Source organism: Etheostoma spectabile, chromosome 1, assembly GCF_008692095.1.
Source record: "Etheostoma spectabile isolate EspeVRDwgs_2016 chromosome 1, UIUC_Espe_1.0, whole genome shotgun sequence".
Lineage (NCBI taxonomy): Eukaryota > Metazoa > Chordata > Actinopteri > Perciformes > Percidae > Etheostoma > Etheostoma spectabile.
This window is the reverse complement of record NC_045733.1, coordinates 5,018,179-5,042,215: the sequence shown is the minus strand read 5'-3', so window position 1 is coordinate 5,042,215 and position 24,037 is coordinate 5,018,179. Positions and strand designations below refer to the sequence as shown.

At 38.1% G+C, this 24,037-nt stretch overlaps 2 protein-coding genes and 1 long non-coding RNA gene across 4 annotated transcripts; 2 read left to right on the top strand and 1 right to left on the bottom strand.

Annotated features, from left to right (window-relative positions):
- Window positions 1-156: 156 nt before the first annotated feature.
- On the bottom strand, window positions 157-8,919 carry LOC116692286 (uncharacterized). The gene is made up of 3 exons (XR_004332681.1): window positions 8,910-8,919; window positions 7,835-7,839; window positions 157-350 (listed from the first exon to the last, which is right to left on the bottom strand). It is a non-coding gene; the product is annotated as an uncharacterized LOC116692286 (long non-coding RNA).
- cyba (cytochrome b-245, alpha polypeptide) lies at window positions 819-3,210 on the top strand. The gene is made up of 6 exons (XM_032520057.1): window positions 819-1,041; window positions 1,377-1,446; window positions 2,183-2,257; window positions 2,374-2,457; window positions 2,585-2,666; window positions 2,947-3,210. Exons 1-6 carry the CDS (start codon window positions 984-986, stop codon window positions 3,136-3,138), a joined length of 561 nt encoding a protein of 186 aa, XP_032375948.1. The 5' UTR covers window positions 819-983; the 3' UTR covers window positions 3,139-3,210.
- tcf25 (TCF25 ribosome quality control complex subunit) lies at window positions 5,125-22,920 on the top strand. Of its 2 annotated transcripts, none has more exons than XM_032519498.1 (18): window positions 5,125-5,472; window positions 6,551-6,697; window positions 6,813-6,920; window positions 7,132-7,256; window positions 8,387-8,452; window positions 8,567-8,649; window positions 9,421-9,551; window positions 10,144-10,243; window positions 11,089-11,182; window positions 11,273-11,365; window positions 13,051-13,156; window positions 13,263-13,422; window positions 14,599-14,686; window positions 14,950-15,108; window positions 15,194-15,284; window positions 17,511-17,590; window positions 17,743-17,818; window positions 22,410-22,920. In XM_032519498.1, exons 1-18 carry the CDS (start codon window positions 5,269-5,271, stop codon window positions 22,575-22,577), a joined length of 2,079 nt encoding a protein of 692 aa, XP_032375389.1. In that variant the 5' UTR covers window positions 5,125-5,268; the 3' UTR covers window positions 22,578-22,920. The 2 variants fall into 2 exon arrangements, with proteins under 2 accessions (XP_032375389.1, XP_032375470.1); XM_032519579.1 differs by having other exon boundaries at window positions 5,126-5,472; window positions 6,813-6,884.
- The last annotated feature ends 1,117 nt before the right edge of the window (window positions 22,921-24,037 follow it).

Genomic DNA, 24,037 nt, shown 5'->3' with positions numbered 1-24,037 from the left:
TTTGTCTTTTGCCATTGCCATTTTTTAAGTAAAACCCGCCTTGGTCGAATAGCTGAAAAGCTGGTTCGAGTCCGACCTGTGGCCCTTTGTTGCATGTCATGAGTGAGGGCTTTACAGTTTGTAACAAATCTCAGTGCACTGTGATATACAACAATATGTAGCCCAGCAAGCACCACAAATGTGCTTTAACCCTTGTGTTGTCTTCCCATCAGCCAATTTCAAAATTGACCCAGTCTGTTTTATAAAGTATAAATTACCATCCATTTCTGTGTTACATCTTCTTAGCCAACTTCAATCCAACATATCACCGCTAGTTATACACGTGTTTTTGGAATTCATGATAAATACACCTATGATGATTATGATAATTATTATTTATTTTTTTAGTTCAGAAGAAATTCTAATTTTAGCTAATAGTTATGTAAGTATGTTTATGCATAATTACAATCTGGTTTGTGTATGGAACTACCCATGTTATTTTTAAGCAATGTAGTTGCAAGAAAGCCATTTTTTGATATAAATTTGGCCCGAGGACAACTTAGGGGTTAAAAATCACTTATGACACAACTATGAAAACATGAGATCACTCCTTCATCTATGGCAAGCAGACGTCGTTGAAGAGATTTGTTCATTAAAAACTTTATGACCTCTTTAAAACAATTAGCAAGATTTGTAAATAAGTCACGTACAGTGGTACCAGCAACACCTGCTCGTTTTATAATTACTTTCACCTGTCTTGTGATTGGTTATCCCCTCCTCCCACTGTAGTCCTGCCCTATTCGGAAATGACGACGGATACGAGGATTGGGCAACGTACGCCTTGCCTCCCAGCGTACACACACACACACACACACACACACACACCCCTCACATCTCACATCTCACATCTCGTAAATTCATTTTCTTCCTTGTTAGCAGCCAAAGCTGTGCGTTTCTGTGTAGTGAGATCCAGCGGTTGGCAGAGGGCTGTTTAAGTGAACGCAATGGGGAAAATAGAGTGGGCGATGTGGGCCAATGAGCAGGCTCTGGCTTCAGGACTTAGTGAGTACAAAAACATTTTCTAGATATATAAAAACTGTATTTACTGAGGTTCATGGAAATTTTACAGGAAATTGTGTTTTTTTTAGCTACCTTTTACTAGTTTTTTTTTTTAACAAAGTCTGCTGCATATTTATTTTTGATACATTTATGTTTACAGAATTATTACATTACTTCAATCAACTGTGAAGTCATGCCTGTTTTAAATAGAAACGAAACCACATTTCAGAGTCAAGTTGATGTACAATTTACCACAGGCTTGTCTCTTTGAGTGAAATCATAAAAAGTATGTTGTTTGTTAATAGTTTTAAGGTTATCTTCCTTCTTCCTTCTTTCAGTTCTCCTCGCTGGAGGCATTGTGGGGGTGGCTGGACAGTTCAGAGGCTGGCAGTTTGCTGCTTATGCTGTGTATCCTATCATACTTTGCACAAACCAGAACAATAGAGTTTGAAGTGACACTCAAGTTTTCTCTGTTCACTATCCAGTTTCCAGAGTCCCACTTCAAAAGATCTACCATCACTAATGTGACATTTCTTTACCAAAACGCAAGTCCGTGCAAAATTTTAACTATATATTTTGCTGCTGTTTTTCAGGCTTTATGTGACAGCCTTTTAGTATGACTGCATGCTATGTAAGAATTCATAAATCAAAAGCTTAAAAGTACCAAAGTGATATAAGAAGTTGAGTAAATTAAAGCAAGTACCGGTATTTACATTTGCCGAGTTAACTTTCAAATCTGGCCTGGAGGCATGCTCCAAACGGTATTTCATTGCCATATACCTGTACATGTGTAATGACAAAATTATCTATCTATCTATCTATCTATCTATCTATCTATCTCTAATATTCTATTTAACCAATAATAAGTCTAAAATGTTTCTGCTTAGGGTATATCTGGTTACATGAATCATTATAGTTTTTCATTAGTGAAAACACAACATAGTAGAAGTATTTTTTCACATATTCTTAGAATATTCTGTGTATAGTCTCTTTTATATTGGAAACAATCAGTCCATCATGTTTAATACCTACTGAACCTGCTCATGAACACAGCTGTTCATTTAAATCAGCTTTTATTTCCAATCATTGTCATTGTTTGGCTTAGTGAACCTTGTGAGATCAAACAGCCTTGACAGATAACTAGTGCTGCTGGGGTGTTTGTGTGTCTACTTGAGTACCCTAGAAGCAAGAGGGCCAAGGGCACAAGTGTAGAGAGAACGTAAGTAATGTAATTTTCATTCAATATTTTTCAACATGTAGGCTGTACTTTATTGGGGTGCTGTGATGATCGTCTGTGAAACTTATTGCGCCCTCCTGTCTTTTGTTTTTCCTCAGGGGCCAGTACTGCTTCACCGTGTGTGTGAAATCCTTTGGGCCATTGACAAGAAACTATTACGTTAGAGCTTTTTTACATGCCGCGTGAGTTCATTATATCACTTTTGCTAGACAGCATTCCTCTCATTCAAAGTCAGTCCCTCAAACAGGAGACACATGATTTGTCATTGTAGTATTTAATCATCATAGTCCCTTTCTCTCTCTTTGTTAGAATCTGTGTACCTGGAGGTTTTATGCTTGCAACTGTCCTCGGATGTGTCTGCCTCGGCATTGCTAGCCTCATCTATCTTGCAGTAAGTTGGCAGCTTTTACCACATGAAGTGGCCAGCTTACAGAAACAAGGAAATGGAAACAAGGAAGAGATTGTTTCATTACTGGTACCTCTGTTGAGACATGGCCCTGCCCTTATGAAATCTGATTAGGGGTGTGCCTGAATTCTTCAACAGTACTAGATGTGCGAACCAAAGTTTTAAAGCTTTCCAGGCAGCACACTTTATCTAATTATAATTATGCTTGTATTTCTCTAGCCAACTATTACTAACTTGTATTCTTTGTCATTTTCTTGCTTTCTAGGCAGCTATCCGAGGTGAACACTGGGAACCTATTCTTCCACAGAAGGAGACAACTCGAAAGACGGACCCAATCAGCGTGAGGAATCCCCCGGAGATGCCACCACCGAGACCTCCTCCTGAGGTGCGCAGGAAACGGGTAGACGACCTGGAGGGAGCAGCCTATGACAACCCAATCCCTGTTAACGACAAATGAATAGTGAAGCTAGTCTAGACTGGACTAGATGTTGGGTCCACACCATACCTCAACCTGCAGAGAAATACTTTTCTTAGAGAGAACTGAAAATTCAAAGATGGGTAAAGTGAATTTTACTTTAAGACGTGTCAGAGAAGATACAAAGTTCTAATGTGTTGCCATGCATAGATCTAATAATAATAATAATAATAATAATAATAATAATAATAATAATACATTTTATTTGTAATGCACTTTACATTTAAGACAAACCTTAAAGTGCTACAGGTAAGATAAAAGCAAGATAAAAACATCAGTTTAAAATACATATAAATAGTGCAACAACATTGTTGTGTAAGGTTAAAACTCATAGGTTCTGCTAAAAAAAATGTTTTTAGTCCTTTTTAAAGGACTCAACATATTGTATTATGTATTCATACTATGTACTTTACCCATGTGTAATTCTTGAGGGCACCTGATCAAAATAATGTAGGACATCATTACACTGTTTGCAAGGATTACATTTACATATTACATTTTTGCTGTATTAGGCTGATATTATGCATTTATTATATTGTGTCTGTACTTGGATGTCTTGTAAATAAAACCCTTGAGCCCCCTGAATCATGAGCTGACCTGGGTTAGTGCTTTCTTATATTACATGTTTCCTTTGGATGGCTATTTTAAGCAATGACATTTGCGACTTCCCCCTTTCACAAACACAGAATTTCAATACATCAGAATTCCCCTTTCTCATGTCAGGTGTTTCTTTGATTATTTGTCACATTGTTGTCCTTTGTTGGCTCATGGTGGAAACAATGGGGGATTAACATCTGGCTGGTTTTCAGACAAGTTCAGCGTGTTTGTCTCCTTTCTTTTCTCATGTCTCCAGACTTTCTTTATGTTGGTCACAGCTGACTGCCTAGCAGCTGTAGTCTGCAATGATACAGATGTGCAATGATACTTCCTCATTGTATAGTTTGTGGGGCTGTGACATGAGAGACACACAGCTAATGTACAGCTTTAAATGGATTTACATTATTATTATTATTAATGCCTCTTATGCATACTTTGCATAAGTAATATTTCTGTAGTGTCATACTGAGCACAGTGTCTGTAGTTGTTTCTGGGTTTTTTTAATTACCATTAATCAACATAAGATGTAGTTTCCTAAATTTTGTATATTTTCCAGCTTATGATGAAAAAATGGAATTTAAGACGTGTTTGTCTCGTTGAGGCAGTTTTACTCAGGTTAATGCTGCCACCTTCTGCTTCATGAGAAAACCACACACAGACTGAGTTGATTTGGAACAGTGTGTGTTACATTAGAGTTTTAGGCAAAGTGAGGCAGAACAAGTTCATTCATACAGCACCAATTATACAGCAAGGCTGTTTCGAAGCATGTTTAACTTTAGAAGAAATTAAAAAAATGGAGTACAATACAAATTTCAATGATGAAGTGCATCAACAAAATGCCTGTTTAGAAAGACTGAAAATATGAAAGAGAAGGAAAATTATAACATTCTCAGAAATTAAATAAGTGACAGCCACCAACTAAAAGGCAATTACAGTTCCTATATGCTAGGACTGTATGAGTATGAACACTACAGTCTTTATGGTTTTATTTATACTGTGCCTGCTATTATTATTTGCTTGTGGTAGTTGACACATTTTATCTGATTGCGCCAACTGTTTACATGATATGTCTTTGTATGTATCAATTGCTGGCATTGTGTATTTTCTAATATGCATATTGATTGTCAAACCTTTTAGCTCTTCGTCCTTTACTCCTGTTTTTATTTTGCGTATTGTCTGTTACATTTTTATTTTAATGGATAATTTAATATTTGGCCCTAAAGAAAATAGTTTAAAATCAGACCCTTGGCTAACATTGGCACATTTACAGTGTTGCTGGATTGAACCCTTCAAAAATACAAATACGCGCCACAAAATGAATGAATACTCATTGATGCAATTTCCCATCTATCCTATGGAGGGCAGAGACAAAACCGGAAGCGTTGAAACATTTAGAAGAAGAAGAAAAACAAGCCAATGGAATCGATTCCTCGTTGGTTTGCTGTGTCTGTCAGCTAACAAAAAACTAATTTAATCGCAAATATAGTCGTGTATGTGCTCCATGAACAGTGGACAATGTCTACCCGTGCCCTACGAAGGCTCAAAGGAAAACAGCGGGGTCAGGAGGCCTTGGACCTCGGGGATCTGAGTTTTGGTGACAGCCCAGAGGAGCAGGCTGCGGGTGAAGAGGAGCAGCTGGACACGGCTAATAGCAAAGCCAGCAGACGAAAGTCAAAGAAAAACAAGGCTCCGAAAAACGTCAGCAACATTTACGAATTGGTAAGGTGACTGTGTTATTCCGCAAACTAACTAACTTAGCTAGCTAGCTAGCTAACTTACATGCTAGTTAGCTAACTTACATGTTACTTTTAACATAACGTTATGGTTTCGGCAGATGACATCAGTGAGCTCTCTGTTGATGCAACTTGCTAACAAGCTAGCGCCTAAAACGCTAGTCAACTTTAGTTCGTTTCTCGTTCTCTGCTTGTTTAACTAGTTAAAGTGGATACATTATAACAAGGTTAAAGTTAGCTAGCAAGCTATCTATCGCTTTAGAAAATCACTGGGAAGTAGTCTACAGCACCAACCTGAAGAAAACGCTGACAAACAGCATATTTATTAACGTTAACCTTTAAATTGTATACTTAAAGTGACACTAAAATAGAGACATAGGTTAGAACGTCATTATTTTTTGGGAATACCATTATCAATTCATTTTTATTAAATGTTGGTCAGATGAAAATGTTCAAAACTAATTGATTGTGGAATCGTACAAGCCTTTTTTTAAAGTACGTAGTCATTCTCATTAAAATGTTTAACTATAAAAAAGAAATTTAGACAAATGATTTTGAGCAGTTATGAAACCACATGTGCTTAGTGTTCCAAGGATCACTGTAAATCTAGACATCACCTCGCTGTTATATCAAGACTAGATCTACTTCGCATTAACTTTAAAAAAAATATAATGCATGACTGAATTGATTGATGACGTTTTTTACTGTGTAAAATAAAATGTTCAAGTATGCAAGTTAATATTAATAGTTGTCACAACAGCTGTTTACATCTAGATCTTTTTCCTAATCTTACTTTTTATTCACGCCATAAACCATCCACAAGCTATGGTTCACAACATTGAGTATGTATTTCCTTTTTCTTGTCATCTTGAACATGCATATCTTGTCCATGTCCATGAGTAGTGCTTGGTATTAGATTGTTGTAACCATGACATGATTTCAGGAAGAGATGATGTTGTCTCTTAAGTCTGTTGCAATGTGTTCCATCTAGCTATGGGGTTTTTACTCACTTTTAGCACTGCTTTACCCAATACACTCTCTTGCCAATGTCACATTTGTACTAGATTGGTGAGGCAGACAACGAGGCAGAGAACATCTCACCTGATGAAGAGGCAGAGAAACCAGATGGAAATAAAACAAGTGGCACAGAAAAGAATGATAACCGAGGCATTAAGAAACCAGATCAAAAGCAAGAGGATGCGTCAACAAAGGTAAAGGTGAAGCAATGTGAGAAGGCTATCTTTCTGCAATTCTTTGATTTGGCTCTCTGACTTTCGGTTCTTATGATCTACATTTGCATAAATTACACTGTCCTCTCTCAAACAGTCTTTATCTGGAGACGGAGGTAAAAAGAAGAAGAAAAAGAAGAAGACTAAGACGACTTTAGAAGGTGGACAGGTAAATTTGTTGAAAAAGGATTCTATAACTGCTCTGGTAAGACATTAAGCACAATAAATAACAATAAATGATAACCTGCACTATATTCTTAGAATTAATTACCACGTTATTAATATTTTTGTTAGCATTCAATAATACTCTTGCAATCACTCTTAAGGACCAGAAACTACACACAGTATACAAACTGTAGTTTCTTTTGGGAAGTGAACAACAAACAGAAGCACTCTTATTTTTTTATGATTTTCAGGAGGCTGTACCAGGTGATAACATTGATTTATTGCTGGAGAACCTGGAGCAGACCAATGGTCTGAGTTTGCAAAATGAGGATTGCGGAGGCTGTGACAGAAGATCTGTGCTACATGTGGAACACAGGTGAGGAGCCCAACATCTTTCATGTACACAGAATAAATAGATTCAAATCAGATATCTTGGTCAGTGGTCAGTTCAGCATCTTCACATACTATCACTATACATTTCTGTGTAATTCCTAATTGCCACCATGTGGTAGCGCTTGCCTCACACAAGTAAAGCCAACTATTTGGAGACTGTCTCAGGAAATGCACTTCATTGAATCAACACAGAACTATAAAAGGTTAAAACTTGTTGAAATATGTTAAATATCCAGAAAACCAGTGATGTCAGAGCAGATTATCTGTTGATAGCAAAGCATGTGATGTATTGTGGGTGTCTATTTTCAAGTTTGCTCACGTGTTGTTAAGCATGACGGCCCAAATTAAATGTGCAAACTCTGCACAGCCATTATGTCATTGATGGATTGTCCATAATAAAATTCTAAATATCACTGATATGTACTTTTATTTTAACCTCCACGGAAACTTTATTTGTCAAAATGTGTTTTCATTGGCAGAAGATACCTTTTAAAATGTAAAAGTTGATTTTGCTAACCTTAAAACAGGCAGAATATTCTGCACACTGGTAAGATTAGTTACCTAATCTTGCCTATCATATGTTAACTTTTTGTTTAGTTTGTTGGTTGATGTTTACCAGTCAACCATGTGAACGTTGCCTCATTCTTAATGTGACAACTATTTTAAATCACTATTGACTGGTTACCTACATTCCTTTTTACTGAGTTGTCCATGTTTTATATAGCCTGCATGACACAACACTGTAGAAGCACGGGAAGTATCTAAGATGCACTTTTAGTAGTCTTTGGGACCTTGTAGTTTCACCACAACAGACCCACATCAATAACCTCCCCAGTTGCATAATTACAGAGCCAAGTGTAAGTTCAGTCGGATTCTCTTAGCACCACAGTTGTCTTTTTATAAGTCCTTATGAATTCTGTTTTACGTGACCTCATGATGTTTTCCATCAAGGTCAATAAAAATATTAAATCCGACCGCAGCCCCGGACTCACGCATCTAAAATATCTAAATCAAAAAGCCCCCTTGTATCCCTTGGAGTGTGTTTCCTCAGCCGGCCCACTTGTCATTTAGCCTGTAAAGATCTGAATGTTGTTTTCTATGTCAATGCATTAGAAACCTCAACCCAGAGACGGAGCTGAAAAGATATTTTGGGGCTCGAGCTGTTCAGGGGGATCAAAGGTAAAACGTTTTGAGATTGTTCGGATTAAAATGGCCTACATTGTTTGTATGTATGCAGTATGTTCTCATGCTCAATTTAATGTTTTTATTTTATATTTATATATTTTTTGAAAGACCTCGACAGAGAAACAGACAGTTTCACCGTAGCACCTGGATGACCAGTCCTAAAGACAGCTGGCCTCGCTTCAGCCGCCCAGGTAGGCTTTTCCTCACGGTCAGCTGTTTTAAATGTATCATTTCAGGCTGAAACTGAGTGTTGACATTTTAATGACTCTTTTTGTTGTTATTATGAGCTGTTGCACAAAACAGTAGAATAATACAATACAAAATGTAATATTAGCTACTTTGACTCCACTTGACTCCTGTTTTTCTCTTAATATATGTTATTTAAAAATTAAAACACTGTTGGCGTCATGATGGCTTAGTGGCTTTAAGATTCATACACCAAAACACAAACTCATATAAAACTCAGGAAGGCCGTGAGGGAATTTCTTCAAACTTGGCACAAACTCAAGGAAACTCAAACTCCCTGGATGACAACCAGCACATATTCCAGTTCCTCTGGTCGTCCTCCACAAGCTCATTGATTTAGCTGATAACGAGCTTTAGATTATTGTTGTTGCACCATGGGAAAAAGATCTCAATCAGTCCTTCTTACTCCTCTGTAAAAATTAGTCTCTATAATGTCAATATAGCCATAACTTCCATTTAGTCAAAGTCTACATTGTAGTCTTCATATATAATGAGTCTGGACAGACATGGATGTAAACTGCAACTTGACTGGTTGGCAGAGGCATACAACCGCAAGGCAGTTATTCTTCTACACTATGTAATCAATTGCTCAAGCTCCATTTGTTATACACTCTCGCTCATTCAGTTAGTGTGAATTAGGTATTTCTTCCCCACTTAACACACTGTTGTGTCTTCCTTTTATGTGTTGTTCTTAACTCCGTTTGATGTCTCCATAGGAATCTCAATGACCTTACTGCAGTCAAAGGATGGCATTCAGTTCTTCACTTTTGAGCACGGTCGGGACTACCAGCAAGTACAGTTCAAGTTCCTAGATGCTGTCGAGTCCATGGATCCCAACAACATTGTGGTAAAAAAGTTAATTTCTGCTGTGCAGTTTGGTGTCAGGGAGTTTGAGGATGATGTGGTAATATTTTAAATCAGTCACCGTCAGTATTGATGTTCCCAGGGATGCATTGAAAAAAATCAGTGATATGGGGTGACAAGAATGGTCACGTAAGATTGCACAGATAATGTTAACAATTCTAGCCTTTTTAAACCATTGAAGCAGCATCAAACAATTTTTTTAAATATCAACTGACAACTGAAATTAAAATAGCCTCATTCTAAGTCATATAAGACTGTATACCTAAAACCATTGGAGCTAAGTCATTGTTCAGTTCCAATGAGCGCTGCAGTTGAAGAAAAACAAACAATCCATCCACCAAATTTAAAATTCTGCTGCCCACATCTTTCGTGAGGCGAAGTTAGATGTTGAGCTTTGTCGTTATTATTCATGTGTTTATTTTACAGTTGAACCCAGGCCAATGGCAATTAGCCTGTGTACGTGTGCAGATACAATGCAAAATCTACAGGAATCAAACTTATGTTGCTGAAAGTTTTTTTATGTCTCCGTCGATCTCTGTTAATTTGACCATTGTCTCTTCTCTTTTTCTGTCCAGGCATTGCTACAGCTCAACCCCTACCACATTGATTCCTTGCTGCAGCTCTCTGATGTCTGCCGCATACAGGAGGATCAGGAGATGGCCAGGGACCTCATCGGTGAGGATCATAGGCTCCTTCTGTAAATCACATCAACTCTAAACCAAAGACTAAATGTATTTAGGGTCCAGCAATGACCCATACGGATGCTATTTGTTGTATTGATTACATGGCGATGATTTATTCCTATATATTCTTAAGATATTGGCAAATAGTAAACGTAGACCAAGTTGTTCCTGGCTCAAGAAGAGCTCCTTCCGTTCCAATTTCATCAGTTAGATCAACTCTAGATTTTGGAGTGTGTTAGTTTCATCAGTGTATTGCTAGTGCTTGGTGTTAACATGTTAAAATGACTCAAGATGTTGATATGGGATGCAAAACGGGCTGTACTTAAATTACTGATGATTCCTAATTTGTATGAGATTATCAAGTTTAATATTTATGGTTACTTAGGGGCTCAGCGTCAGCGTGCTTTTGGAAGATGTAAACCAACCAGACAGCCATTGCTAAAAAGTCAAAAGTCCTTGCTCTGGGCAAAGTACAATGCTACATTTATTACTACAGGCCCTTTCCTCAGCTGAATATCTGATATTATTAATGTAATGTAGAAGACTAGGGAGATAATTTAACAAAGGGGTTTTGTCTCATTTCCTGGATAATTTATGTGTAACACAACATCAGTTGAAAATTAACATAAAAAGTAAGAGGTTTTCCCTTCTGGTCTTTGGGATGCAAAGCCCTGCTGGTGAGGTTGATTGACAGAGCCCTGCAAGGTCCAGCAATGACCCATACTGATGCTGTATGTGTTTAGTACTGATTTCTGTACATTGTGCCCAGTTTTCTGATGATTTTGTTGTTGTGAATATAAAGAAATTATGATTTATTTATTTTTTATTTTCCTTCAGAGCGGGCCATGTACAGCTTTGAGTGTGCCTTTCATCCTTTATTCAGTCTGACCTCGGGTACCAGCAGACTTGATTATCTGCGACCAGAGAACAGGTCTGTCCTTTTTCCCCTCTTTTTTGCTTTTTGTTAGACAGCTTGCCTCTGTGAGACAACTCTCAATGATTTAGTCCTCTCTGTTTGCAGGGCATTTTATCTGGCTCTTTATAAGCACATGGTGTTCCTGGAGAAGAGAGGCTGCCCACGAACGGCTCTGGAGTACTGCAAACTGATCCTGAGGTACAAAGGGAAAAGCTCGAGCACTGGGAAAGACCATTTATAGAGGAAAACATTTTTTTTATTTATATATATATATATATACCGAAAACCCCGCACACATCTCCATGGTGTCTTTTATGAATAACTCATCTACTCTTTTTTTTTTTTTTCCATTATCTCTAAACACCACGCTATTCCTAGAAGGAAGGGTGCAGTTTAAATTGTCTTTTCTCTGTGTGTCAGCCCCCAAAATTATGTATAAGGTGGTAAACAATTGAACAAGTTTCAGACAAGACCTTCAAAATTCCTTATGTGCTATTTTATTGATGATGAGATGTTCTTTAAAATACATTGAATGATTTAAAAAAAACTATAACCGGGATCTAGTTAAATACAGGCTAATGCTAGATAAAACATTGATAAAATCCAGAAGCAATATAAATGTTAAAATCTCATTACGTGACATAGAACCTTCCTTATCCCGATCACTTCATTAGGCTTTATCGGGCCGTTCCCTGGCACTGTTTGCCATGGCTTGAGCTTCACAACCTAACTACATAATGGTCAATTCTTATCTTTGACTTTTATCAAACTCTGACTTCCTTATGTAATGATCGCTATGCTCTTGTTCTTTTGTAAAGCAACAGTGTGGGAATGAAGGGTGACAGCTGACCCTCTCTTACAAGCAGTGAATAAATCTCTGTTGGCAACATGATGGATAACAAAATCTGTTTCACATACATGATGTGATTTACACTGTCAATCTTGTGTTTTAGAGAAAAGAAACAATACTTAGGAGTATTTAATGAATGCATCATGGTGGATATTTGAAGGAAACCAGACAAAATAACAGATCGCACTATCATTGCAAGTAGCAATTTGTTCACAGCAGTGCCACTTTATATTACTTAAGCTCAAACTTTAAAATTACTGTGAAAGCAAATAGATCTTTGAAACTATCTAGTTTCTTTCTTATTAAGAATATTTTTTGGGCATTTATTTGCACAGGAAAGGTGATGACATAAAAGGGGAGGGGGGGGGGAAATGCAGCAAAGGGCCACAGGTCAGAGTTGAACCTGTGACCGCTGCGTCAAGGAGTAAACCTCTATGTATACGCCTGCTCTAACAACTGAGCTAACCCGGCCACAGATACTATCTGGTTTCTGATGTCCTATTCTTCTATTTAAAGGTGGATTCTAACAAAAAGTGTATTGGATTAGAATGGCAAATTCCGCCATTATCGCCTCAAGGTCGGCTATCTGTCAGTTCTGTGTGTGCTAAAACAAATCTGGTGTTCATTCACAGCCCTGGCTCTATAAATATCAAACAAACAAAGTTGCACAGACCGGGCCGCACAGCACTATTCCATTGTGCTTGTGCACAGTACACGGGAAAGGCCATGGATGTATAAGAGAAAGGCAGTGGGAGTGAGAGGGACGGTACATCTGGCACATGCTAACGAGCTGAAGGAGCTGTTACATGAGGGGTGTATTTGATTGGGTGTTGAGTTCAAATATATCAACAATCTTTTTACAGAATCGCAGACTCTACCTTTTTTTTTTTTAACAGTGTATCACACGAGTTCTTTTTAATGTTACACCCTAGAGTATGGGATGAGAGTTTTAATTGTACTTGGTTTCAGATATAGCTTTGGTTCAAGTTTCTGTAGTATTCATTTGCTTCTGTTCTGCCACTCTTTTAACTAGTTTGGACCCTGACTCTGACCCACTTTGCATGCTCCTGCTCATCGATTTCCTGACGCTGCGCTCTAGAGAGTACCAGTCTCTCCTCCAGTTACATCAGGACTGGGAGGTAAAGTGTGCTATAATGTGCAGATGTGTGCATATATGTGTGTGGGGGTGTGTTCCAGTGTTAACGTTTCAGTCTGATACAGAAATGGTTTGTTTTTATGTTGCAGGAGCACAGAAATCTTTCTCAGCTGCCAAACTTTGCATTCTCCACTGCACTCTGCCATTTCCATCTCAGTCTGCAGGAAAATGTGGACCCTGAAGAAAGTGAGAAGGAAAGACACAAAGCTGACCAGATGTTGCAAAATGCTCTCATCATGTTCCCCGGAGGTTAGACTCTTATAAATGAACCACTTCCAGTCTATGAATATTTAGATGATTGCCCTTCAGTCACTTCTTGACATTGTTTATGGCATGACAAAAAATACACTATATTACCTCTTTCACACCACTTACCAGGGTTGTCTAATCTGTGTTCAACCCTCCTCCTTTGGAAATTTAAACCAAGCCAGTCAACAGGGGTATATCCCTGGGTCAACCCAGTACAAGTCACATATACACACATACAATATATATGTATTTTGTTCTAAAATACAACTAAATAACCATCAAACACCTTTGAGGTGATTTTGTGCAGTACTAATTTTTGTCTTGTTTCCATATTTATTGCAGCATTATTCCTTGAAAAGGAGATAGATTATTCTAGTATCGATTTTAAAACTATTTTTAGACAAGGGGAGAACATTTCTTTTTGATTGACTTAATTAAAAGTAAAGTTGGGAATTCCTTTCGGCTTCACGACTCATATTAAAAAAGAAGAGATTCAAGCTCCCAAGCAGCCGCACTACACTGCAGTCTGCACACGTTGACTCTTGCCAGAGAGAGGGAGTAAGAGCTGTGGTGCCGAGAGAATTAAACAAAACAAATTTTTATACGTTTAACATTCTAATGCTATACAGTTTAGCCTGTTAAACTCTGCTATGGCTCTGCAAAAGCCAGACTAGTGAACATCTGGGCAACCGCTGCCAGCGGACTGTTTGGAAATCAATTGAACCGCTCTGCTGTTGTTGAAGCTGCCTGTTAACATTCTAGTTTTTTACAGTCTGTGGTGAAAACCTAGCGTAAAGCACAGTGAGACAAAATTTAAGTTGTTGTTTTTTTGAAGTGTGCGACGACCATAGGCCGCGACCTGTGATGACATGATAATGATGACCAAATACATAATTTGTCTCACCCCAGCTGATAGTGACCAAGGTCATAAGTAATTTACAATGAAGTCGAGCCTAGTCTATCTTGATCAAACCCACCTCGCTACCTGAGTCACAAAGCAGAGTAGATCAAGGAAGGTTACCCCATTCAAACACACAGTTCACCTGGGTATAACCCTGATTGAGCTATTGGTGTGAAAGGGGTATAAAATAGTAGGGATTACTTGTCATTCACAATAAGGAAGTTTTAAATATGTACGTTGCAATACTTATGTTGCTGTAAATGTGTTTCCTGCAGTCTTGATTCCTCTACTGGATCTCTGTACTGTGCAGCCAGATCCTACTGTCACCTCTCATGCCTTTTTTGGCCCAAAGAGCCAGATAGGGTAATGCATGCTCCCTTTGTTTTCTCCAGTTTTTTCAATTAATCAATTTCAATTTATCAATTTAACCCCATAAATCTATTTGTAGCATGCCATCATTGAAATGTAAGACTGTATAGTTATTAGTTAAACCAATGTAATATATTATTGCTATAAATCTTTATATGGCCTTTTATTTTTATCCCAATTTTGTATCCACTTTGCTTTTCCATTATGTTTCTGTTACCCTAACTTTAAAAAACGTATCCTACACTCTTTGTCTCTAGGCAGCCCCCAGCCCTGGCTGAACTGACTGCCCTGTATGTGGGGAGAACTCACAGCCTGTGGAGGGAGGCAGCAGTAATGCTGTGGTTGGAAGAGTCTGTGAAAGAGGTGCTGCGTCGAGTTGATGCCAAAGACCCACTGGTGGAGGACTGCCAAAACAAGTAAGATCTCAATAAGCTGCTCTGCTGTCACATTTCTGAGCAATTATGCTCCATGTGTTCGCATAACTTCATTACTCTGTTTTAGGAGAAAGCAAAGGTACCAGAGTGCACCAAGGAACATCCATCGTCACGTCCTCCTCTCTGAGATCAAAGAAGCCACATCAAGTCTGCCTCTGGTAAGAAACGATCAGCAACCGTACTTAAACACAACTCACTATTACCACAATGTCCTCAGTCCACTCACCAATAGACGATAAAGGTGTGATGGGCATCAAATCACAATTTATCACTTTTCTTATCCACTTTTAGGTTTTCCAAATATCCTAACAAGCTAAATAATTTGAATGAATTCATAATCACACTACAAGAAACAGGTGGTCTCCTTGAGGTCCCTATCTGAGTTCATTCAGATACAGTGTATGTGAGTGCATGCTCCCTGAATTGAATCAGTTTTCACGCTAAAAACATCTGTGGATCTAATTTAAAATGACGGTAGGTGGTGGTAGCTCAGTCCATAGGGAGTTGGGTTGGGAACCAGAGGGTTACTGGTTCAAGTCCCCATACGGACCAAAGTATGGTGGTGGACTGGTAGCTGGAGAGGTGCCAGTTCACCTCCTGGGCACTGCCAAGGTGCTCTTGAGCAAGGCACCGAACCCCCAACCGCTCGGGGGGCCTTTCCATGGGCAGCCCCTTCACTCTGACATCTCTCCATTAGTGCATGTGTAGGTCCTGAGCATGTGTGTGTAATTCAGGCCTGTGTGTAATGTGTGTAATAACAGAGTGAAAAGTGTAGTTTCCCCTTGTGGGATTAATAAAGTATAATAAAATTAAAAAACATACATATTGCACATTCATTGAAATAGTTCAACTGTAACATTTGGCTTTTCTCTTAGTTTTCTTGTATTTTTATATATACCAAAATCATCGAAAGATCGAACTATCAAAACTTCTCTTAAAGAAATTACTTTTCCTAATTTTTTTTCTTCTTTTTTTTTTTTAAACAGGGATTTACATAATTAAATTATGAAATAATAGAAGACAGTGCTCCATACACAAAGCCTTGCTGCTATTTCTTAACCAGGTCATCACCCCGATATCAGCTTCCAAAACCTGCTGCTGATATGGAAAAGCATTTAATAAATCTCAATCAAGGATTAAGGATCAAGCAGTACAGTTTAACCACAGTCTTTTGTCATGTAGTGCTATCCCAACTCTGAAGTTCCTGTCTTTCTGAAGGAGTATTTAAACTCATGCTGGACAAGATCAGAGATAACCAAATAAGGTCCGTCACTTATCCATGCCTGTTTGAAGATGCTACTGAATCATTTACAACTATTCTTGCGTGCGTAACAAGTCACGTTGTTGGTACCCCAGATCGCATGCAGCACATTTATCTGTGACTGCCTAGGTCAAAGGACATCGCGTGCGTGTGTGTGTGTATGCGTGCGTGCGTGCACGTATGTGAGTAAATGTAACTTCCTCCCCTGACCTTAGCTGAAAAGGAGCGCTTGAGGCAGCACTGTCTTATCATACAGATCAGCTGTTATGTCTCCCGTTATTGAGACATAGAGATGAAGACAGCTGCTGTTATGTTTGACACTGACCTGAATCAGACTAACCTACCACTGTCCCAATTTACACCATATAAGCTTGTAAACTGGAAAATTCTACCACAGCGGAGATATTGAGAGAGAGAGAGAAAGACCAGACAGTTATGCAATGAGGGAATTACAAGAAGCATACAATCCGTGCTATACATCCTCACAAGATTCTCACAAAGACTCCAATGAGGGTCTTAATTTGTAATTGTCGGGATAACAAAGATGATAAAATGAGGCTCTATAACTTTGTTCCACACCTGGCTTTTAGCTAGGTTTTACAATACTATACATACAATACTGTAGCAGAAAGGGCAACTTGGCAGATCGCTAAACGTGCAAAACGTGCATGCAGGCTGAAACTCAACCATGCCGTTTTATCGGGATAAAGCTATAAACAGAAAGACACTCCGCTAGCTGCTAGGCTAATGTGCAATGGTAAACACTGCAGCTGTAACGTTAATGTGTCTACCTCAACTGACAACGGAGAAATGTCTTTGCCTTCTCCACCGTGTTTTTATATGTCATGTAACATTTCACTCCCCAACTTGCAAAAAGGTCGGATTTGCTCCATCTTTTGATATGTTTTGTTTAGATGTTCAAATGTCATCAGACACAATCCATTTGCAGGCCAACGTTTTTTTTGCAGTGATGACGGTGTCAAGCTCAGACCGTCACGTGACCATGGGATTGCGGTAATGCAATAACCATCCCAGCCCCACTGATCACCTCCTTAGTATTCATGTATCTCATGCATCCCTGAGAAGGTGAAGCTAATCTTGTGTATTTGTTTGATACACTCAGGAGGTGACCAGTCAGCCTCTGATGGGCTTTGACCCTCTACCTCCGCTGGACTCAGTGATTTCGTACAACCGACCAGAGAGGTACTGGAGGAGCCATACAGCTGTGCACATGAAATACCATTGTACAGTCAAAGAAGACTCACATATTGTGCTTTGATAACAAACAGGCTTTGATATCCTCTATTTGCTTTTACACTATAATAAGACTTCTGTCTGTTTTTGTGTACATATAGGCAGCACATTGGTGCAACCAATGAGAGTACATTGTCGCTGTTTTTCCGGTCTTTGCTTCCAAACTTCAACTTTCAGGTGAGTTGCACAGATCAGTCACGTGACCATGGTATTGATTGTTATTGCCACTCTTCATTCTAACCCCAACCGGTCGTCAGACATTACCTACCAAGAGCCTGGGTCTGTCCGAGGTTTCTTCCCAAAGGGGAGTTTTTCCCCTTGCCACTGTCGCACTGTTGCTTGCTCTAGAGGAAACTACTAGAACTGTTGGGTCCTCTGGAGTGTGGTCTAGACCTATCTTTAAAGGGTCTTGAGATAACTCTTGTTATGAATTGATACTATAAATAAAATTGAATTGAATCAGGCAAAATAGCTCTGGCAGGAAATGGGTCTGGGGAAAATGAATTGATCAGGGGTTATACAGTGCATCGGACAAAAAAAACAAATTGGTTGTCTTCAGAGGTGGGTAGAGTACCCAAAGATTGTACTCAAGTGAAAGTAAAAAGTAGTCATCCAAATAATTACTTGAGTAAGAGTAAAAAAGTGCTTGGTGAAAAACTACTCAAATACTGAGTAACTGTTGAGTAACGTCTACATTTGCGTAATCGAGCATTTTTTTTTCTTTTTCTTTTTCTTTATATGTGCGTCATTCCGTTCATAGAACGCAGCAAGTTTTTTTTTTTTTTTTGCAAAGCCAATCAACCGTTCCATAAACCACTGTCTGATTATGTACCAGTCAGTTGTTCCCTAACCGCGCAGCTTAGTTTCTAGATGTAGAGAGTCACAGAGGACAGAGTAACGTAAGCAGTCAGTTATACGTTGGTCTCAAGGTTTACCATTTTACTAGTAAATGCAACATTTTGTCCCGTTTGTGTTGTTTTTCAGACAACAGCAGGGACCAGTGCTAGTCAGTGCTAGTTGGTGTCTGTTAGCTCACAGGGCTCTAGGGTACAACTAACATTTTTTGCTCTAGGCCGCACCGGTGCACCTAATGTCCTTGCATCCGCTGCTACTCCACAAATGAAGCAGTGCTGTTTATATCGATAGAGTTTAATTTTGTGTTACATGGCCCATTTCTTCTGTAAAGCCGTGCCTGTGTTCGGCGCTCTCTTCTTACTCTCCGCGCAGCCCTGCCCCCATTTACTCACACGGGCTCCCCAGCAACAGAGACGGAGCCAGTGTTCCACCAAAACACCGGTCCACACTTCTGACATTTTTCCACAGTTTTAGTTATTATTAACTCAGATGTATATTGTTAAGTGGCAGGAGAGGCAAACCTGTATTTGTACCAGTGTTTCCGCTGGTAACTCCTAGGCTATTTATTTCAGATAATTTTCATTTACATGTGTTGCAGCTGTATGTATGTACAACATACAACTTAAACATAAGAGGAATGTAGCATACTTTAAATGTGAAAGCAGTTATAAATAGCCCATGTGACTATAAAATTTGTTTTGGTTAAAATCAACAAATAATCGTGATAATTAATCGTGATCTCAATATTGATAAAAATAATCGTGATTATCATTTTGGCCATATTCGTGCAGCCCTACCAAAGAGGTAAAAAGAAAAGTGACAAGCTCATTGTAGCTTAATGTAGCAAAGTAAGAGTACAGTTTCTTTGTCACAAATCTACTCAAGTAAAAGTATAGTGATTTAAACCTGCTCCTATTATACTTGTTAGCATCTTAGTTATAATTTGTGAATTTGAGCAAGTTTCTCCTCAACCTAACTGTAGTGATGTCATCTAAAGACAAATACTGGTGCTGCTGCAATGAGGTATTAATAAAAACTTCATTGAATTCTAATAAACAACCCATGGTGTGGATGTGGGCACGTCATATGATTAATAGCTGTGAGCACTATATTCAAATAGAACTCATTTGTAACAACTTGTATAACCTCACAGTTGGTGAATGATTCACTATGAACTACCTGCTCCAAAGCACGGTAACTGATGAAATGAGAAATTATCTTCTGGGTGTACTGATTTCCTGCCAGATGTCTTACTTTTTTTTTTTAGTGAGTTTACTTTTCAAAATCATAGAATGAGTACAGTGTTGATTGTGTTTATGGTTGGGGTTTCTATTTAACGTTTACTAAAATAACACACTGTGCTAATTAATAACAGGACCCTCCAGGGCTGGTGGAAATATAAACTGGTAAAAATTCTTGGAAAAAATCTTATCACACATGCTTGAATGATGGAATATTGCCCCCAAAGACTCATGGTTACCCTAAGGGGATGACGGCTACAAAATATGAAAGAAGGCTTATGACCATGTGACTGTTAATTCTGTCCACCATTTCCCAGTGCCACGGAAGAACAAAACAATAACCACATTCATAAAGTGCAAAGTTCTTTCAAAGTTTTGCCCTCACTTTTCATAATAGTGTTTTTTATTTTTTTATTTAATTTATAGAACCAAGTCAAGTTTACTTCCCAATAATTATTGTGGGACATTTTCTCAATCTTGAATGTTACCTGTATAAGAACAACATCCATTAAATAATGCATCCTGATAAAGTTCCCTTGGCCTTTGGAATTAAAATAGCCCCATATCATCACATACCCTTCACCATACCTAGAGATTTGCATGGGATATTTTCCATAAAATCATCTCTCAATGCAAATCAAACCAGCTATTGGTCTAACTGAAATAAAACCATGCCAATCTCTATGTATGGTGAAGGGTGTGTTATCATATGGGGCTATTTTAATTCCAAAGGCCAAGGGAACTTTATCAGTAAAGTACTATGCATAGTATCCTGATCCATGAAATAACTGGCTTTTAATAATAAAAATGTGCCTGCCTCTATGGGAATTTAAGATAGGGGTATGTATACTGATGCCCCCTGTATTTTAAGGAAGAACATTTATTTACAATACATTATTCATTCACAAAGAAAATTGGTATCCTTAAAAGGTTGAATTTTACTTCATTTTTTAATTAAGGCATTAAGACAAATTTCCAAAACATGATTTTTTTTTTATTCCACTTTTTAGTCAACGTAAGCATTGGCATGTAAACTTATGAGCACCACGGTATATTGGTCAATTTAAGTTGGCGATTACATAACTTAAACTGTTGCAATTCTCGAGTCATCCTTAGTACATATTTTTCTCAGCAACAAATGAGTGTTTGCTCTTTCTGTTTATTTACTCCACACCTTCAACACCACACCATTGACGTTTAGGCATGAGGACTTGTGGGACATCCAAACACACACTGTGTAACTGATCTGAGTTTTTGTCATATTTGCCCAGTTGTGGCCCCATAATAAATATGGTCAGGCAGTATTTAACTTATCTGACTTTTTTAAAATAAAAAATAAAATTAAGTGCCATCAGCATCAATGGGCAACTTTCTAAAATGTTGCACATGAAGTGCAACAATTTGCCTGCAAAGGCAGGGAAGAAGATGGCAAGCTAGTAAACAGGGATCTAGACAATGCACACATGCATTTTTATTTACTTTAAAAATCTGCTTTGCAAACGTTTTATATGGAAAACACATTCAACAAATTTGTAAGACCTCCAAGATGCTGACATTTTGTTTAGTTGAGCAACACTGAATGTTGTCGTGAAAGACACTGTGAAAAAAAAGAGTTGTTGCAGATAGGATTGTATTCGATGAATCGGCTGAAAGCAACAAATAGACTGAACCCATTTCCACTGCGCTCTTTTGTATTTTTCCAAACCTTCTGTGATAACAAAATAAATGTGTGTAATGGTCCAGAAAATTGAGTAGTCAATAATATTAAGACATCAACGGCTACTTGGTGCTGGGAAAGGACTCTGATGGTGCCAGACCAAGCACAGAAAACATTTGTGTGGTTTATGTCCACAAAGCAAGCATTTACGATAATTGAGTTGCAACATAAATGTTATTTAAAGAGTTATGTGTTTAACTCCTCATGGGCCTTTCAGTCCACTGTGGGTGTCAAGCCAACCGCAGCCACATTAAAATACATTAATCAGGTAAACCCACACATTGAACATCCTGTGGGTCAGCTATACATGCTTAAAGTTAACAGATGGGCCCGAGGCATGTTTCCATTAGGACAGTTCCATCCATCCTGATCATGTTATCCACTTATGTAGAGGAAGAGATACAATATAGATAAAGGAAATAATGTTAAGACTAGGGAAGATACGCTGCCCTGTTCTTTTACTGAAATAAAGTTACATATCTGCAAACAACAAAATGTTGTTATATCACGCAACCCTAAATTATCCTGGTATTGTTCTGTTACTGTTGACCATTTCATTGGGTTTCTAAAACCATCGGAAAATTACTTGGAATGGGATTGTTTTGTGTTCATAACTTACTAAATAAAATTGAAAAACTGTGGGACCAAATCCTTGGTCTGACAGCTTTAGGTGTCTTTCAACACAATCAAGTGCTTCCAGCGTGGTTAGACTGTGGAACCACTGGTAACTATTTGCAGGATTTTCTTAAAATAGACTTTGAAAAAAATTATAAAATACAACAAATAATTAGATATGTCAATGTTTTCATTGTGATAGCCATGTCAGCAATTCACTGTATATGAAGGTGACACAGTCAAGCGTAGTAAAAGGGCACAAATTGTCAGTTTGAGATGGCCAAATGCTAACATAATTCTAGATAACTGTCTATGAACTGATGCCTCTTTTCTTAATAAGGGTGGACTGAGGCAGGAGGATGACATGGAAGTGGCTCGAGCCGGACAGGAGCTGAACCAAGAAGTGAATCGTCTAATGGTGGCAATGAGGGACATGCTGGCAAACATCAGGTTTCAAGAGCCACCGAGAGAGGACAACCCCTACAGAGATGAGGAGGAGTGGGACTGAGAGAGGAGGGAGACCAAGGTGGAAAAAAATGACATTAAGAAAAATTTCCATATTTAACCGTGTCTATAATAATTAAGACGACATGAAATGGGACTACTGAATAGTAGTTTTTTTTTAATTGTCGGAATTTCAGAGTACTAAAGTGAAAATAAGAGAGGACTTGGTGTTACGAGCCTGTCCACTTCTCTGCTTTAGTGTTATTGATTAAAAATGTTTTATTCTGGAACAATCCAGACAGTTATGAACATGGGGAACTTTGTTTCCATAGTCCGAAAACGGATCTCTTATGAACCTGTCCTGTCGCTGAAGTTGACAGTGTTATTTGTAATAAACATTTAGCAGTGCCAACATCTTCAGTCACTGTCAGCAAGCAGCACTACTGGCGCTACTGTTCTACTTCTGGTATCTGGCTTTCACAGTTTTTCATATTCACAAAGAATTGACTGATTTATGAAAGAAGAACAACGTTAAAAAACGTTCTTATGTTGAGTGGAAATTCTGTATTACAAATTCAAAATGGCAGCACTACAACAACTGAGTTTTTTTTTTATTCCCTTTGACTTTAGGCCACCAGCTCTTGTCACTTAAAACACGTCGTTTGGAACTCACTTCAACACTTTTGGTTAAATTCTGAGCCTGACAAGCATTTAGTTCTGGGATTTTGTGTTGGGAATAGCACATATTTAGCAAGTCCTACCCCTCCCTTTTAGGTCTTTAAACACAAACTTATAGTTTATTTTTGAAACCCACCCAAACATTTTGAAGAAATTAATTTACATTTTTAAAGGGATGCTGTAACTAAAATCATATTGTACAGATTTTTCTCTGCTGAAAAAGATATGTTAAGTAAAACAAATCAGGTAAAAAGCCAATATGCGTGAAGTTCTTTTTTTTAAATTATTATTATAAAATGTGACTTAAACTGTGTTTAGTACCCTCTCCTCAGACCACAGTGCTTTCCTACTAAATAATTCAGATCTCATTTTCCATAAACATGAATGAAGTTTAGTCCTACCTCCTGCTAATTTCAGCATGTATTAAATCAAAACTATCATCATGGCAATCTGTTTTTCGGTCTTATTTAGAAATAAATGTGGTTAAATGGTTATTTTGTCTAAAAGTAATTCTATTGGAAAAAATGCATTCTGAGAATCTTATACGTTTATCGTGGGCCTCTCGCCTGTGTTTTTTATTCTTGTGTAAGTCTTATTACTGCAGGATGTCTGCTGTTGACCTCTTATGTTGGCTGCCGCTCACTGCTGCTCTGTTTGGATTTTCACTTTGAGTGACTTGCCAACATTTGATTATTTGTGGCTAACTCCACCCAATAAAACAGTACAGAGCATTTTTTCCAGTAGTCTGCTATTGTCCATCAAGTTATATTCAATGCAAGAGTATGGCAGATATTTTATAAATTTCGCTTAAGTTGATTTTAATAATTCTTTGCAGGCTGAGTCAGA